The following is an 18,905-nucleotide window of genomic DNA, read 5'->3' on the forward strand; positions in this document are numbered from 1 at the left end:
ATCAATAAAAAGGGCTCCTGAGCCTGGATTAACTGGGAACAGAGAGTTGAATTTGTGAAAGCAAAGTTGGATTCCCCCCCCCTCTAATAAGAGGTTGCACTTTCAATTTATTCTGGAAAATGACACCAAGATCTTCTGGTACAGAAAAATGTGGGTAACAGACCTGAATTGCTGAAATACTAATTTCTTACTTTCTATTTTCACATCACTGATATTATTACCTTCCCCACTCTGCAAGACAATTCCATTTTTAACTCATAGGTTTCTAGCAGTTGCATAAGCTTCTGCCGCTGTGATTTAGCCTGGCTCAATCTCTATTATAAAACCTGCTTCTCAGAAGTGTGCACACAGATCACACAAGAGGGGATAAAAACACACACATAGATTCAGAAGTATCCAACTAGAACTGCTTTGCTTTTTAGAAATGTAATTGGTATGGCTATCAAAGGGGATCCGGTTAAGTAGATGATACACTAATTTTGGGTGTCTTTTGTAAAGACTTCAAACGTAGTAGATGTATTTTGATGACTCTTCTCATAACAAGGCATCATTGGGGCTTTAACAACTCAAACAGTAGAGGTTCTTGTAAGGAGAGGGGGGAAAAACATCAAACCATGCAACAGACCATTATTCTTTAGCTGGTCTCCATCTCCACAGGGAGGTGGGGAGCAGAAGGAAATGGGGGACAAAAAGCAAAATGATGGATCCTGGGGAGGGGAAAGTACACTGGACTGAGATGGTGATTTGCTTTCAATATCTTTTTTTAACAGGAAGAGTAAGGAGGAATAGCTGTTACGTGGACAAACAGGCTGGGCAGATGTTGCATCTTCCAAAAGGATCAGAAAGACAGAAATATCCTGAAGGTGCTTGCAAATGGTGAGCTAGTTCTTGAAGGATGGCCGGTCTGTGGACTCAGGTGGGGGGCTGGGAGGAGAGGTCCCTGAGTGGTGAACACGTAAGAAAAGACAAGGCTCCCGGCTAAAGGGGGGCAGCGGTTCCTGGGGCAGCAAAGCTTCCAGCTATCTGGGTTTCCTGGGAGGACAGTGGGCAGAACCCCGGCTTATCTCTGGGGAATGCACTGGGCAGGAGGGCAGCCCAAAGATCTCTGAGCCAAGCACTAGGGGCCAAAAGGGCCCCGAGAGGAGCCGGGGCTGGCGTCGATCTTTAAGCAAGAACATGAAAAACCATAAAGGAAAACACAGGAAGAAGGTTCCTGGTTTGGACACCCCCCACACCCCTACCCCATCCCCCCCAACCCCCCTACCCCCACCCCCAGCATCACACTCAGTTCTCCAGCCGCTGCTCCTCCTCCTCTCCTCGCCTGCCCCTCCCCCGCCTGGCTCCCTCCCCGGGGCCCACGTGGGAACATGGCATCTCACGAGCACTGAGAGCCATTTGGAGGCTGGACGCCCACGCTTTTCAGACGGCAGGAAGCTCTGGCTCCGTGTGCTGGCTGTTCCAGAGCTTCCAGGAGGAAGACTGTTAGAAAACAACTTCTTTAGGAAAATTAGCAGGGAGGAGTCAGCGGAGGGGTGGGGGTGAGGGAGCAGTAGTGGTGCCAAGGAGGTGGGTCAGGATCTCTATGCCAGCAGGGGTCCCTGCAGGAGACAGGCTTGAGCCCAAGGCGTGTTGAATGGGCTATTCACAGAGGACCAGGCAGGAGGAGGGAACCCACAAGGAGATGAAATGCTGAGGATTCCAAACAGCAGGTGGGCATTCCCACTTCTGGGCATGAAGGGACCGGAGAGAAAAGAGGGTGTTGTCTGAGTCTGCAGAGGGCTGGGATGGAGGACTGGGGGCTGCAGGACAGGGGCCATGGTCCCAGACACGGAGCCAGAGGAGCCAACACCCAACCTCTCTCCTCCGTTCCTCCATCCCTCCAGTACCTCCCACCGAAGCAGGGAAGCCAGACCACAGAGGTCAGCCAACCTGCCCAGAGCAGGCCCAGGAAGGGGCCGGAATGGATGGGGACTGGGAGGCGGGGAAAGAGGGGTAGAAAGGAAAGAGTCGCTCCTTCAGAACATGAAAGCATGAGATTAGACTGCGTGCTTCGGAGCAGAGCCTCCGTTCACTTCCTGATTTAAGCACATACTGCATAGAACCTTGATCTTGTTTTGTTTACTATCAGCACAAACAAGGAGGCAAGAATAACAACCACCCTTGCTTCAGATGGGTACACAGCAGAGCCTGGACAGGGACAGAGAGCACCATCAGCCAAGGGTGGGGTGCTGTTATGACACAGCTAGAACGAGAAGCCAGGGTTCTGGACCTCAGCCTGGCAGAGGCCACACTCTTCTTCCCAGCTCATTATCAGTCAGCACGTATGGCTGGGATCCTGCTGTGTGCGCTGCACTGGGCCACACACTAAGGGAAGATACAAAAAAGGTGTAGTCAAAGAGCTAAAACCAACCCACATGATCAATTAGAAAAGCCAGAATTAGACTGGTAGGTAGACAATATAACCCAAAAGAGGAGAGGCTTGATTTTAATGCATCTTCTACCCATCACCCTACCCCTACCTCCAACCCTCTACCCCCTACCCACAGTTGGTGTTGTCTTCAGACTTATGGTAAGAATCATGTGTGTTTCCTCTCATACTTGGTGGTAGTGCTGATCCCCTGATGTCTGGGGGTGGTGGGTGGGGACCCCCACGCAGACTATGAAATGATGGGATGCAAACAGGATTGGGAGACATAACTGCTCACCCACTCCCTTCCCTGGATCTGCCTTTAACGAATGCGTTGGTTGATCTCCAAGCATCCTGACATAGGACAGACCCATCTCTGAGTCCTCAGGGGAGCCCATACCGGGAAATCTAGAACATCCGGTGGCATTAGCTGCACTGGGCTTAGAAGAAAAGCTAGTAGGGAACATAAAACACACAGCAGTTCCACCCAAGAGTGGGCCCAAGCAATGTGGTATCTTGTGAAAGCCAAGGCTTTTCTCTGCTCTCCTTTAGCCCAGATCGATTCTCAAGACCCTCTTTTCAGGGTATATCACACTCAGAGTCTGGCCGTGACGACTGAGGCCCAAGACCAACCAAACCTTCTGGTCAAGCCCAACCTGCGAGCTTTGGTGCATCTTCCACTCCGCCCTCCCCCTTTCTGCCTTGAGCCTCAGAACCCCGGTTATTGGACCTAAAATGGTTATGTTTATTATTTTCCCCTTCTGAGTCAGGCCACAGAACGATTCCACTTGTGTGTTCAGCTCACATGACCCCTCAGAGTAGCCAGGGCTAAGGGGCAGCTCTGCCATGCCCTCCTGGCATGGCACAGCCATTGGTTGTTGGTCTGAGGTTGTTTTCTTTGAGGTCCATGAATGCTTTTTGGACTCCACACTGGGATGTCAAAAAGAGGCATAACTAAGAAAAGAAAGAATTCTCCAAATAGTTCTGTAGCATTGGGAGGTGCTCCAGCCCTGGCTAAAACATTCAGATTCCTGATCGGTCCCCAAGGATGGCTACAAATGCAGCCCGTTTAGTCCCAACCAGCTGCTGCAAGGGAACCTAGTTGTGGGTACTGGTCTCAGCCTCCTGGGAAACTCACTTTCGTTATAATCAAGCTGTGCTGGTGGAGCAGAGGGACGGCTCATGCTCCCAAATGGCTACAACCAACTTTGGTGTGACCATGGGCTTTTAAGGGAAGGGGTCCCTGGGGAAATCTCTCTTGGGGGTCTACAAGCTAATGCCACCCTGTACCATTTCTTCCTGTGGCCCCAGATGGCCCCTGAGTTGGAGCTGGTAGACCTTAAGTGATGAGAAAGAAGATAGGACTAACTTAGGGTACAGGAATTTGGAGTTAGATGCCATTGCTATGTCTGAACTATATGAGTATGTTTGGCTTTTAACCACATGATTTTGGAACTGTTTTGTTTTAAAATACTTTCAAACTCACAGAAAAAAATCTCAAGAATAACACAGCGAATTCCTATCTACCCTTTACCCAGATTGCCAATTTTTAACACTTTGCAACATGTGTTTTATCATTCTCTTTCTTCATATTATTCTTTTTTCTGAACTACTTGTAAGTAGGCTAAATATACCATAGCCCATTATCCCTTGATATTTCAGTGTGTTTCCGAAGAACAAAGGTATTCTTTTACACATTCATGGTACAGTTATCAATTCTAGGAAACGCAGTATGGATGCAATATTTTATCTAATCTGCAATCCAAATTCCAGTTTTGTCAATTGCCTCAATAATGTCCTAATGAGTAGCTTTTTCCCTCCAGTACGAGATCTGATCCAAGAGCATGCTTTGCATTTAGTTGTCATGTTTTTAGTCTTTTTAAATCTTTCATGATGATATTTTTGAAGAATACGGGCCAGGTATTTTGTAGAATGCCCCTGAATTTGGGCTTTCCTGATATTTCCTCATGAACCAATTCAGAATACTACACAAGTGATGTGTGTCCCTCTCAGGATATCACATCAGGAAGCTTGCGATGTCTACCTGTCCCTCCTCATTAACATTCACTTTTTAACAGCTTTCTTGAGATATAATTCACATATGATGATATTTACCCATTTAATAATTCAGTGGCTTTAGTATATTCAGAGTTATGTAAACATTATGTAACCATAATCAATTTTAGGACATTTTCATCACCTCCCAAAAAAACCCATATCCATTAGCAATCACTCCCCAGATCCTCCCAACTGTCCCACTCCTCCCCCCACAACTATTTTCTGTCTCTGCAGATTTGCCCATTCTGGACATTTCACATCAATGGAATCATACAATATGTGGTCTTTTGTGACTGGCTTCTTTCACCTAGCACAATGTGTTCAAGGCCCAGGGAAAGTTGTTTTGTTCACCCAGTCAAGATGCTGTCTGGTTTCTCCATGGTATAATTTTTCCCCTTGCAAGTTGTAAGCATTCTGTGGAGAGACACTTTGAGAACATGCTAATATCTTGCTCCTCATCAAAATTTTTCCCTAGATTTATTTTGATGACGATTGCCCAGAACAATCTGTATGAAAGCAGTTTACTAAGATTGAGCACCTCCACTATTCCGCCCCCACCTCCCATTTATCTGTCATTAGCTATACAACTTGAAAGGATGGATGATCCTGGCTCTTCTCAGTAACACTGTGACTGTCCCCAAAGACTCTCCCAGAGAACAGGCCCTCTGTCCCTGCGATGGGGCTGCCAATATCCTCCTCTGCCCTACGTCCGTCTCGAGTGACCAGAACACCAAGGACTCCTCAGAAACACAGCGTCATCCTGCCTGCAGCCCTGAGAACTGTCCCTTACTTCCCTCTGAGCTAGCAAGGCTGAGAAGTGACACGAAAGCCTGTGTCCCTTGGTAAGGGCTCACGAGTTTAAAGGAACCAGGACCTGCTCTTGGCTTCACCACCAGAAGCCAGTCTGCCTAGGTATCTTTACCTCCCTAAATGCCTATTGGAAAGGTGGTAGGTGCTGTGGGAGGTAGAAGGTGAGGAAAGCTTAGTCCCTACCCTCAAGGAGATGATTCAAGGATAAGAGAATTAAGACAACAACAGAAGAACCAGAATTTAAGGAGAGCAAGAGGAATGTCCTAAGTGGCCTGACAGTTCCAAGATGGAAGCGCTCACCACACAGGAGTGGTTAAAAAAGGCTAGGAGAGGAGGGGCACTGGAGATGGGCCCTGAAGGCTGGGTGGGACTTAGACGTCATGGTGAGGGAAGGAGTTCCAGGAGAGGTACCCCACGAGCAAAAACGCATGGGCACACCTTGTAACAGCAAGTTGCCCAGTTCAACTAAACAAAGGGAGGACAAGAGTAGGGGAAGTTCATTGCATCCTTCCAATGTGGAAGATGAACTTAGCTCCATGGGCGATGGGGAGCTGCTGAAGATTTCAGAGCCAAAGAATGAAATGATCAGAGCTAAGACCAGAGCAGAACTGTGCCTAATCTGCTAACACAGAAATTCTATTAAAACAATAATGTAATACCCTAGCCACCCTGAGCCGCGACCCGGGAAGACCCACGTCCAACTGAGCTGCTGTCGGTGCTCCCTTCTGCAGCTTGGCCTAAGTGTGACACTTCTCAGAGTGAAGCAACACCGACAACCAGGGCCAGAGCCTGTCTGTCCCCAGAGGGAGGGGCTCTCTCCACCTCCTAAATGCCCCATGTTGCAAGTTATGCCCCTGGCGCCACGCTATTACCTTTTCATTGAGAAAGTTTTCCTTCTTGGTGAGATGCTTCTTTTTGAAACAAAACAGAAAGTGAAATATGACAACCTCCCAAACAATGTTTATTCCTGAAGCCTCCAGGCTGCTTGCGTCTGGCCCATCTGTGGCACCACAGTGGGCCTCGCCTTCTGGGACAAGCATTGCTACACGGGCAGGACTCTGAGACAGCAGTGACACAAAGGTTCCCATCCCAAACGATCACTCTTCCTCACAAGCACCTGCCTTGCTGTTTCTTGTTATATTAAGCTTCTGAGGTTCAGAAAGAAAGTGGTCAACTAGTGAAATTGAAAGACAGGGCACGGGAAGGAATTTGCCACACTTTGAAAGAGTGGCTTTTATGGTATGTAAATATCTTAATCAAGCTGTTAGGGGGAAAATAAAGGCTGGGCAGTGAAGAAAAGGTGATCCAGGTGGCAGGGTCTGATGCAGTCACTGATAGGTCACATATCTTCTGTAGCCAACATCAGATCTTTATAAAATGCCAGTGCATTCATTAAATTCAACAAATAGTAATAAACCATCCACTACAAGCCAGATGCTGCAGTGAGCAGGAAGGCCTCGGGCTTGTGTCTGGGAGGGAGAGATTGTGGGTAAGAGCCTCGGGTCCTGAAGGAGGCCTGTTGTCCGGAAAATGAGGGGGTAGGAGTGGCCCTAACCCTGCCTGGCCCTTGGAAAGTTGGACCATTTTCTTTGCTGAGGTTTCAGGGCAGGCTCTTCTCCACAAGCGTTGAATTCTTTTTGGCCTCGGGGTCAAACTTCTCGGTCTGCAAAGACCAAAGTGCTCAGCTCTACCAGGGAGCCCTGGCCAGGGTCCCCACACATTTCAGGTTCCAGGACAGCCCTGATCTCGTGTCATTTTATTGCTTTCAAGAAAAATGACTTCTTCAATGTCATAAGACCTTTCATAATTAATTCCTGTGTTCTGCCTTTTGATTAGGAAGCCATTGTCCCCTCACCATTGCCTCAACTTTCCCCTAGGAACATTATTCCTAATAACGTGGCTTAGAGAAAATGTGCTCAGCCAGGGCCACTGAGAGCCAGCACCCAATTCTCACTGGGAAGGTCCCATGCTAAAGACATACATCCTAGTAAGGCCACCCCACTTGCCCAGGTGATGGGGCTCCAGGGCTGGAAACCATTTATCTGTATCTCAGGGGTGGATGAACAAGCCACCGGAACTTTTCCCTGGACTTGTGAGGCTGGGCTGTTCAAACACAGACCTGGGAACAAATCCTCTAATTTTCACAGTAAAATAACAGGAGGTAAATCTTGTGGGAACATTTGTGTGTGCATGCAAGTGTGTGTACACACACTCGTTCACCAGGTTGCCCAACTGCAAAGCCAGCCTCAGGGATACGGCCCTCACACAGCACCAGGGTTTGGAGAGTATGATGGCAAACCTCCCCCTTGGTGCGGTAAACCAAGCCCTAGAGAAGTGTGTTCTCCCTCCTCGGCCCTCCACGTGTCAGGTGTGTGAGCTTTGGTCAGTGTCCGTAGGGAGGCCCACATCTCAGCTCTGGGAGTTGCGTGGAACCACGATGCTGGAAAAGGCAGAAGTGCCCATCGGTCTCCTGCGCAGTCTGAGGAAAACCCCAGGACTGATCTTGGGAAGAAAGGAAATTTTGCCGATGTTAACTGGTAGTGATAAACTCTTTCTGACTGTGGAGTGCTCTACCATTAACCGAAATAGTGACCTCGTGAGGTGGCTGAGCAGGGATTATTATTTCCATTTTATGGGTGGGGGAAACGGAGGCCCAGAGAGGTTAAGTGACTTGCTGAAGGTTTCATGCTAGTGAAGAACCAGGACTAGCTCTGAAGTCTCCTAACTTCTAGTTTGCAGTTTGCCCCACTTTCCATGACGCTTTGTGGCTTAATGAAGCTAAGGCAGAACTGGAGTGTCACTTAGTTCAGTGCCCTCCAGGTCACTCTGTACAGCTGTTGTTCATTCCCCCTGTAGCCATGTTGGCCAGGAAAGCATCCCCTCACTGCTATGGACCCGTTAGATGGCCCCCGGCAGCCATCCTTTCCTCTCCTGCATAAAGCGCATACCCGCTGTCTGCACTCATCACAGTCTACCTTCCCAGCAGATGGTCAGCTGCTTGCGTGCAGGGACCACGTTTTCTTTGCCTTTGTACCTCAGCTCGAGCACGGGCCTGGCACACAGCAGCAGGAGCACAGTGCCTGTCTGGTGCGTGACCTGCTGTTGAAGGCTCTCAGAAGTCAGCGCTGTCTTCTGCTCAGCACTCAGTCGACACTTGACTGAAACACAAACTTCCTCAGAATCATCAGCCGACTGACCACATCCACTCCACACAGCAACTCGGTTCCTTGCAACGTCTCAGAAGAAACATGGAGGCTGTTTATGTTATTGAACCTGACCTGGTCGCCCCTCAAAGTGTCGCTGCCCAGGCTGTGACCCAACTCTGGACAGGATACATCCCATGGGAGACTGACTGAGCAGGTGTCACTCGACTTCCGAGAGCGACAGGGGAGCCTCTGACCCCATGATAACACTTGGCACGATGACATTTATACATTGGATTATAAATGATCTTGTGGTGTATATGTAGATGGGGCATGTAGATATAATGGGGTAACCATGGCAGTCCCACATACTTTACAGGACTTCACCGCTGTCAGAATACTGCCATATTCGCATTAGAGCATCATAACTCTATGAGGAGGGTGTTTTTGCAAAACAATGTTTATTCAGTTTTTCTTATTATAAAAGCCATACGTTTTATGCTCATTTCAGAAAAATTTAAAAATATAGAAAACTATAAAGAAGAAAATAATCACCCGTATTCCCACCAACTGTTAACATTTTAATGTATTTCCTTCCACTATTATCTACCCACCTACCTATCTATCATCGACCTTATATTTTCTTGATTTTAAGATGCCATTGGATCATAAAAACACACCATTAACTTAGCAACAAGTTTTTAGGGGAAAAAACTGAAAGAAAAAAGAAATGACTTATTTTTATATCAATGATAATTCAGAAACATCCAAAATGTGGGAAAAAGAGATGCCTTAGAATCAGGGAAATAAAAAAAATATTTGAGATCGTACTGACAGCACAATTTTCAACCTGCTTTCCCTTATACTCTAAAAATTTCCACCACATCATCAGAAACTCTGTAAATACCATTTTAATGGGTGTATAACATTCTACCATATGGATAGCCACCATTTATTTAACCATTCTTTTACTGCTATCATTTGGGTTTCTTTATAATTTTCATTCTTGTAAATAATGCTTTGTGGCACATCTTTAGGCATAAATTTTTGTCCATGTTTTTTATTGTTTCCTTAGGATGAATTCCTGCAAGTGGAATTACTGAATTAAAGGGTAGAAACATTTTAAGACTCTTCATATAATTGCTAAATTGTATTCCAGGAAAAAAAGTCCCAATTTACATTCCTATCACCACAGTATGAAAGTCCCTTCTCCTTCCCTATCATTGATTCTTATCCTTAAAAAAAAAAAAATCCAAGTAATACATGTACACAGTTTTTAAAAAATTACATAGAGAAAGGGCCGGCCCAGTGGCTCAGGCGGTTAGAGCTCCGTGCTCCTAACTCCGAAGGCTGCCGGTTCGATTCCCACATGGGCCAGTGGGCTCTCAACCACAAGGTTGCCAGTTCAATTCCTTGAGTCCCGTAAGGGATGGTGGGCTCTGCCTCCTGCAACTAAGATTGAACACGTCACCTTGAGCTGAGCTGCCTCCCGGATGGCTCAGTTGTTGGTTGGAGCGCAGGCTCTCAACCACAAGGTTGCCAGTTCAAGTCCTTGACTCCCGCAAGGGATGGTGGGCAGCGCCCCCTGCAACTAAAATTGAACTTGGCACCTTGAGCTGAGCTGCCTCGCGGATGGCTCAGTTGGTTGGAGCATGGGCTCTCAACCACAAGGTTGCCGGTTCGACTCCTGCAAGGGATGGTGGGCTGTGCCCCCTGCAACTAGCAACGGCAACTGGACCTGGAGCTGAGCTGCACCCTCCACAACTAAGACTAAAAGAACAAGAACAACAACTTGAAGCTGAACAGAACCCTCCACAACTAAGATTGAAAGAACAACAACTTGACTTGGAGAAAAAAAGTCCTGAAAGTGCACACTGTTCTCCAATAAAGTCCTGTTCCCCTTCCCCAATAAAAATTAAAAAAAAATAAAATAAAATAAAAATTACATAGAGAAAAAGGGGACTTTTAATGAAAAACTATAACCCCCTATCCCAGCTCTCCCTGCTCTGAGTATACCTTCCCAAAGGCAATCACTTCTGTTTCTGGTTTCAGCACATTCATTCATTCATTCAACTTATATTTATTGAGCATCTATTATGAACCAGGCACTGTTCTAGAGTACAGGGATACAGCAACAAACAAGACAGACTGAAAACAAAAACAAAAAACCCACCCTCATGAAGCACACATTCAAGTGGGGGATACAGGAAACAGGGAAAAAAGAGTAAAATATACAGTATGATTGATAGTGAGAATGCTCTTAAGGAAGACGAAGTAAGGAAAGACAGGGAGTTTGGGCAGGAAGGAGAGAGCCACAGTTTTAAGTAAGATCATCTGGGAAAATGTTGTAGACTGAATTCTATCCTCTCAAAATTCCTATGTTGAAGCCGTAACCCCTAGTATCTCAGAATATGGCTGTATTTGGAGATAAGGTCTTCAAGGAGGTGAATAAGTTAAAATGAGGTCTTCAGGGTAGGCTCTAATCCAATATGACTGGTATCCTCTGAGAAGAGGAGATTAGGATTCAGACAGACACTGAGAGACCATGTGAGGACAGAGGGAGAAGACAGCATCTACAAGCCCAAGAGAGAGCCCTCAGGAGAAACCAACCCTGCAGGCATCTTGCTTTTGGACTTCCAGCCTCCAGAACTGTGAGAAAATACATTTCTGGGGTGAAAGCCACCGCGTCTGTGGTGTTTTGTTATGACAGCCCTAGAAAACTAATATAGAAAGCCTCAGTGAGTTAGTGGCATTTGAGCAAAGACCTAAGGATGTGAATGAGAGAGCCACACAGACAACCTGTAGGACAAGCACTCCAGGCAGAAGGAACAGAAAGCGCAAAAGCCGTGAGGTGAGAAGACTTTTGACATATTCTGAAACAGCAAAGAGACCAGCGCGGCTGGAGCAGAGTGAGCAAGAGGGAGAGCAATAGAAGATGAAACCAGAAACACGGTGGGGGCAGATGCTATGGAGTTGGACTGTGCAATATGGCAGCCACTGTGACTAGTGAGCACGTCAGTGGGACTAGTCCAAACTGTGATGTGTGGTAAGTGTAAAATTCACACCAGATTTTGAAAATTTAATACAAACAACACAGGATTATAAAATACCTCATTCATAATTTTTATATTGATATGCATTGAATGATAATATTTTGGATATACTGGGTTACAGTAAAATATACTGTAAATTTCACCTGTTCCTTTTTATTTTTTATAAGGTACTAGAAATTCTTAGATAACATGTGTGGCTCGTGTTTTATTTTTTTATTTTTTGGAAAGTTCTGATGTAGGGCCTTGTGGGTCAAAATAAAAATCTGAACTTTTACTGTGAATGACATGGGAGCCATTGGAGGGTTTCCAGCTCAAAAGTGACATGATCTAACTCACTTGTGTTTAAAAGGGTCACTCTGGTTGCCATGTTGAGGACAGACTGTAAGGGGTATAAATAAAGGCAAGCAGACCATATTAAGAGGCCATTGCAGTCATTTAGGAGAAGATGGAGACTTGGACCAGTGAGGTAGAGGCAAATGATGAGAAGTGGTCAGATACTGAATAGATCTTGAAAGCAGAGCCAAGAGTATTTCCTGACAGATTGGGCGTGGGGTGTGAGCAAAAGAGAGTCAAGGATGAGTCCCAGTTTTTGGCCTGAGCTTCTGGAAGGATGCCGTTTGCTGAGATGGGGAAAGATAAGAGAAAAGCAGGTTTGGGGAAGAAAATCAGGAGTTTGGTTTTGGATAAGCTCAGTCCAGGATGCCTTTTGGTATCCAAGGGGAGATGTTAAGAAGTCAATTGAATATAAGACTCTGGGGAAGGCTAGAGATCTGGATTTGGGAGTTATCATCATAAGAATGCAATTTAAAGCCAGGAGATGGAACATGATCATCAAACAAGTGCAGGTGGAAAAGAGATCAAGATCAAGTGTCCTGGGAACTCCCAAATTTAGAGGTTGATGAGATAAGCAAAGAAAACAGAGCAAAGGAAACTTGAGGTATAAAGAAAACTGGGAGAGGGTGGTTCCAGAAGCCAAGTGAAGGCAGCATTTTGAGAGCGGAGTGAGTATTGGGTCCTGTGCTAATGAGAAGTCCAGGAAGATGAAAACAGAGAACTGAACACTAGAGAAGTTAGTACCCTGGAGGTGATGGTGATCCTGATAAAGTACAATTTAGGTGAGTGATGGAGGCAAAGCATGATTAGAGTGGCATCAAGAGAAAATGAAAGGAGAGGGATTGGCAATAACAAATCCAGACAACTCTTTCAGGGAACGGAGCTGTAAAGGGGAGCAGAGAAATGGGGCAATGGCCAGAGAGGGAGGCGGGATCAAGTGGGGCTATTTTTAAAAGATGGGAGACCATTTCAGCATGTATATATACTTCTGGAAATGAGCCAGCAGACAAAGAAAAATGGATGTGCTGGAAGGGGGATTACTTTGATGTTTTTCTAATCTCCAAAGTATGCTTAGATTGTTTTTTCATGTTTTATCAACTTTAGACATCATTTATTGACTTCCTACTGTGATACATAAGAGTTATCTTACTTACATCACCCCTCATTTCCATTCTATTCTCATCCCAACATTATCCCAGCACATTGCTATTGTCCCATTGTCCCCAAATATCACTATTTCAGTTCATCTATTGATTACCTTGGTAATCTTTCTTAGTCTATTAGCTACAGAAGCATCTCTCGATCCCCCTCTTTATATGAGGAGGGTATTCATGCCTCTACCCTACTCTGTCCATGTTAGTCAATTTTGGTGGGTTGTTCTAGGAAAATAACAACATTAACAACAACAACAAAAATCTCAGCCAATCAGGCTTCTTTCTCATTCACATGACATGTCACCCTCTGCTTCTGATAGTCCTTTTTTTCGGGGAACCAGCTGGAAGAGCAGCCTCCGTCTGAGACCTGCCATTCTCATGAGAGATCAAAAAAAACAATGACGCAACCTCACAATGCTTCTTAAAGTGTCTGTTTGCACATGGCTTATGTCACTTTCACTCACATTCAATTGGCCAAAGCAAGTCATATGCCCAAGACTGACATCCACAGGCAGGGAAGGAAATACTCCCCTCCCACAGGAAGCATGGCAAGCCATGGGAGGAGAGTGAACAATTGGGAACAATAATTTATCACAATTCTCCCTCTCTGGTCTTCCATCTGCCAACTTCTATAAGCTGTGCTTTTCATTTTATATTGTCAAGGTGGAAAATCTGTATATCCTTCTTTATAGCTATTATTAAACAGTCTTCAGTGCTTTGTCTATGTTTGGTTTTAGAAGATGAAAACTGCTGAGAAGCATTTATATTGTATGACTAAGCAAATGTCCTTCACTGCAGAGTCAAAGAGAAGCTAAGAGACCATATCGTGCACCGCTGTTCCAATGACAGGCCCTATACACTTAAAATAGCCTTTCTCACATTCCACCATTTGCTCAAAATCGGGCCACATTTTTATTTACTTCATATTAGAACTATGCCTTTCATGAAAAATTTTTTTTTTTTCCTGAAGTGGCTGAGTACCTCTCTTTTTCACTGTTGGAAGAAAGATGTACCTTCTACACCATATCCCTAATAGCCTCCAAATTTTTTCTCACTCCATTTGCTATTTAGACTCTTTCTATTCTTTTTGAAACCTGCAGACCTCCTCATCTGATTGGGTAGGTTACTTCATTTGGGGATTCTAATGCTTTTGCATAGCTTTTTGTCTTTACTGCAATTAGTAATTGTCTTCTGTTTTTCGGACTTTCTGGTTTGTTCGTTTTTTTAAATCACAACTTTAATTTCTTGCAGTATCCCAGTAATAATCTCCGTTCTGTGGAATGTTCCCTCCTCACACCATCTTCAAAGACCACTTTCCTGGAACCTTCCATCCTCCCACTCTGTAGAAGACTGACTGCTCTCCAGGCCTACTGAACAATTTTATCCCGGGGATGCTTTTCATAGCTGCCCTGTATTGGATCCATTATTTCCTGGATCTCATATCTTCTTTCGTGATTTACTCTGATATTTTCCTAAAATATGTGCTCAATTAACTTCCTTAAAATGGCCAAGTAGGATATAAACTTTCTTGGTTCTTGCCTGGATATAAACTTCCAGGCCCAGGCCTGCCTCACTGATTTATAAAATTAGGCTGTTGGACCAGATGGTCTCTGATGTCTATTCCTGGAGTCTAATTCTAGTTAATATGCATTCATAAATAACATACTATATCAAGGAGAAATTTTAAATGGTTACTGTTCTCAAGAAACTTGTATTTAGATAGACAAAGAATAAACTCTTGAAACAGTAACAAAAAGTCAATAGTACAAGCAGTTTAAAAAAGTCAATATTAATAAAAAGATGCCACAAGGTAGGACATGATGAATACCAGTCAGAGCCTCAGGCCTAGAGGAAAGAGAGAGAGAAGCTCAGCCAGACTGTCGGCATATTACCAGGGAAGCAAGACTTCAGCTGAGTGTCAAAGAGTAGGCGGTATATTAGGGGTAGATTAAATATTTATGAATATTCCACAGTAAATTAATGGCCAACATTAGTGCCATGGAATGGTTAACAGTCCGTGGAAGCCCTTTGTCCCACTTTCCCTGCCACCATCAGAGTTATGAGCATTTTCATTTCACCAAGTCGATCAAGATAGATACAATTTTTAAACAGGAAAGTGTAATTTCACCCCTGACCAATAGACAAACTCTCTGGCCATTTGGGGGCATAACGATGAACTTGCATTACGTGTATGAGTACTTGTGTATATCCTTATAAATACTCTGCTTGTTGGACTATGAAGGTACAGGCAGTGGTCTTTATTAGTAGAGTAACACTGAAAAGGACTCGGGGGCAACTCTCTTTACCATCATCCAGTTTTAAAATTTGCTTTGTATTGTTCCAGTGATTAGTCAGAGCAGGCATAAATCACTTCTCCTTCCCATCCACTCCCCAGGAGAGGAACCATCTCTCTTACGGCATGAGTGTTATCATGACGTCACTGTTGCTTGGATCCAGAAGACACCAGGGAATTGTAAAGACTGAGCTTCTCCATGGCAGTTCCTGCAGACTGAATGGAACTGTGACACCTATACCAGAGAAAATTCATGCCTTCATTCAGCCAACATTTGCACTCTCATCCAATTTGCAAATGAAGAGATTTGTAGGGAGGGAAGATTCCAGAAAAAAGAGATCTTTGGACCAGTGGTCTGCCCATTTTCTAGAGAGTAGGAGCGAAGGGAGGATGGGAAGACCTTGGATTCACATGATAGATATTCTCAGCAAGGTCTAACCTAATACTACTGCTGCCAAAATACTATTCCTGCTGCCATAATAGCACTTATCAAATGTAAACAAAGTTTGCATCAATGTCCCTCAAATTTCCTCAAGTCTGTGACATCTTGACTGATTTATTCATTGTCACATGCTCAGTGGCTAGTATGTGGGGGGTACTCCGTGTTTGTGGAATAAAGGAGTGAATGGATTGAAAGTGGCTGCATTTCCTCAAAGGGCAAAGCCAGACATGAATATTCAGTTTCACAGCATCTTCAGATAAGCCAAGAGGACCTGAAGAAGTGGGTGGAGAGGGAAAGATGGCTTGCAAGCTTTGTCTGGGCTGCTTTGTCATCTAGGACTCTACTGTAGGTCGAGGCCGGCAGAGACCTTAACAAGTTCTCATAAGAAAGGTCCCAAAGGGCACCCCAGAATTGGGACCAGTAGTCTGCTCTGCAGAAGAGTTAAGAGCAAGAGGGACTCACCATATCGGGAGCACTCGCTATACGCCAGACGCCTGAGCACTATGTAATCTCATTCCATCCTCCCAGCAACCTGGAAAGACAGGCATCCCTGGTTCACTAAGAAATGCTACCAAGGATCAGGCATCCTCTTCAGTACAGAGACAGGCAGAGTCCTGTACACCCAGTCAGTTCTACACTAACAACCAAAATACAAGGAAAAATGCCTGCATTCCATCACTGAAAATTCAGAAGTCTGTATGCCCATGGCTCACCTGTTGTATTACTTTTGTAGTTGATTTATTTTGTCCTGGCTTCTCAAAAAGGTTTCTTACAAAAAATCTCATAGGATTTTGACCTAACAAAAGGAACTGTGAACAGGGGAAAGCTGGGTCTCCTAGGGTAGGGGGTCAGGAGGGCAGGGGGCCAGGGGCCTGGCAGCAGGGCTAAGGGTGGAAAAGGTGCCTAATGAGGTGAGATGCAAGAGGGCATGCACAGGTGCACAGGTGGGCAGCTGCTGCTTCCTGGGGGTGGTTCCCTCACCCAGCAGACTTGGTGCAGCCCCCGTCAGGTGGCATCAATTTGTTCCCTCAAAAGATGGTAGGGTGGCATTTACTTCACCACTTAAAAGGGGGAAAAAAGTGGAACCAAGATAATCCTGCTGATCTTCACATTCCCAGAGAGAGGGAGAGACAGGGAATGTGTTTTTACTCCAGCAGGTGGGAATCTCTGACACAACGAAATCAACATCAGCTAGCCTCCTCAGAGCCGAAACGTGCAAAGAGCCAGCCTGATGACCAGGACGGAAGGAGGCGGGGCACTGCAGAAGGGGGAAACCTGCTCACACAGATGTGCTGCTCTGGCCACCGCAGCCCCCCCGGACAGAAAGACAAGTAAGGGGAAAGTGAACACGTCCTGCGTGGGTGGGTGAGGCCCTGGTCGTGAGCGCCGCAGAGGCTCCTGCTAAGGTGACTAAGAGCGAGGCCGTGAGAAAGGCCAAAGTACAGCAGAAAACCACTTCCAGCTGCCCTCCCTTCTTGGGAACTTGGAGCCAGACGCTGGCAACTCGCTGGCGCGCAGGGGCAGGCATTCTCCTAGAGAGAGCACAGAGGTGCCTGCCTCTCCATCTCGCACGGAACTGGGGGTGGAGAGACCTCTTAGCACGAAGAACAGCGGGTTCTGGAAATAGGGGTAGGGGTGCAGACAGAGATTTGGGAGTGGGGATAAAGGAGGGGAGGTCAGGAACACTTTTCATCCCTTCCCTTATGCACACTTCGGCATCCCTACCTCTGTGATGGGTCTTTGTTTTAAAATTTGGGACACGGGTGCCGTTAGAGCCCCTCCAGACAGCCAGAGTCCGACACAGAATTCCATGGGCGAGCTCTCTACTTTCTCAGTAACCGAAGGGTGGGAGGGAGTTTGGCCACCTCTCACGTGCGGTCCAAACACACAAGCATCGGATTTTATAATTTATAATATCATCCCCTTGGCGCCCCGCGGGGTTGGTGCAGGAATCGCGGGAGCTCTGCAAAGAGGTGAAGGAGGCTCCGGCTAAAGCGCTCTCACACCCACACGGTCCGCACGCGGCGAAAGCAGACGGGGCTGTCGGGTGTGTCCTAAGCTCTGCTTGTCCCCCCTTTCCCCAGCTAGGCCCGGGGATTGGTCATCGCCAAGCGCGACCCTAGAGCTCCTTCTGCGTGGCCCTCGCGCCCCTCAGAATAAAGGGCTTGCGGGAGGGTGCGCGGTGGAGAGAAGGGACAGAATCTCCCGGCGCCTGGAGGGGAGCCTAGCCGGGCCAGAGGGAGCCATCCCCGCCGCCACCTGCGGGCTCCAGTATTCCCAGGAAAGTTTCTGGCTCTTCTGAGCGGGACAACCTCGTTCACAGGTGGGAGAAGGTGAAGGCGGGGCGGGTAGCTCCGCGCCGCGCCACTCTCGGGGGCGCCCGCTCCACGCGCCGCTGCCACCTGCCATGGGGCGCTGGGAGCGCGGGCCCGCACGCTTGCCGCCCGTGGGCGCTATCCCACGGTCTCCCCCATCCCCTCCCTGTCCACCTTCCCGCAGCGGGGCCCGGGACGCAGGGGTCGCGGCCGCCGCGTCTTACCCAGTCCCGGCACGAAAGTGTTGAGGAAGAGGCAGATGACGGCCACCGGAAAGGGCATGTAGGGGATCGCGGCGCGCAAGGGGCCCTTCTTCTCGCGGACCTGCACCACCACCCCGCTGGACGAGGACGCCCCCCGGGGGTCCGCTGCCGCCACCGCCGCCGCCGTCTCGGCATCTTTGTGCGAAGGCTCCATGGCGGGGAGCGCTCCCCGGGAGCCTGGCTGCCGCGGCCGGGGCTGTGGCCCAGCGCACAGGGGGCGGGGGGCGGCGGGCTCCGGGCTCTGGGCTCCGCGCCGAGCTCAGGCGGCCAGAGTGCTCCGGTGCCGCGCGGCTCTCAGGGAACCCGCACTCTCGCGTCCCCACGCACCAGGCCCTCTGCCGCGCGCTCCGCGGCGCTCCCACACGCCCGGCGGAGGGGCGGAGAGGGCGGTGTGACACTCGGTGACAGCGCTCCGACGCCCCTCCCAGCCGGGCCCCTTCCCCGCCCTTCTCTCCGCCCCCCACCCCACCCCCCTAAAAATACCACTTACAAATTAGGTCGAAAGGAAGAAAGTAGAAGAAGGCTGAGGGAGCTGGTTGTCCAGATACTGGGAGGGGTGGACACACCTCGCCCTCTTTACACAGGTAACTCGGCATGGCACCATGAATAGAGCGTGTGTGCTCGGCTGGCACTG

The 18,905-nt window shown here is 47.4% G+C and overlaps 1 protein-coding gene across 1 annotated transcript in view; it reads right to left on the reverse strand.

Annotated features, from left to right (window-relative positions):
* Positions 1-18,665, reverse strand: part of STUM (stum, mechanosensory transduction mediator homolog) — a 51,562-nt gene extending 32,897 nt beyond the window's left edge. Inside the window, exon 1 of the mRNA XM_019730905.2 lies at positions 18,233-18,665. Within this exon, the coding sequence (XP_019586464.1) occupies positions 18,233-18,425 (193 nt within the window). The 5' untranslated portion in view covers positions 18,426-18,665. The remainder of the gene's footprint in view (positions 1-18,232) is intronic.
* Positions 18,666-18,905: the final 240 nt, after the last annotated feature.

Source organism: Rhinolophus sinicus, linkage group LG12 (genome assembly GCF_036562045.2).
Source record: "Rhinolophus sinicus isolate RSC01 linkage group LG12, ASM3656204v1, whole genome shotgun sequence".
Lineage (NCBI taxonomy): Eukaryota > Metazoa > Chordata > Mammalia > Chiroptera > Rhinolophidae > Rhinolophus > Rhinolophus sinicus.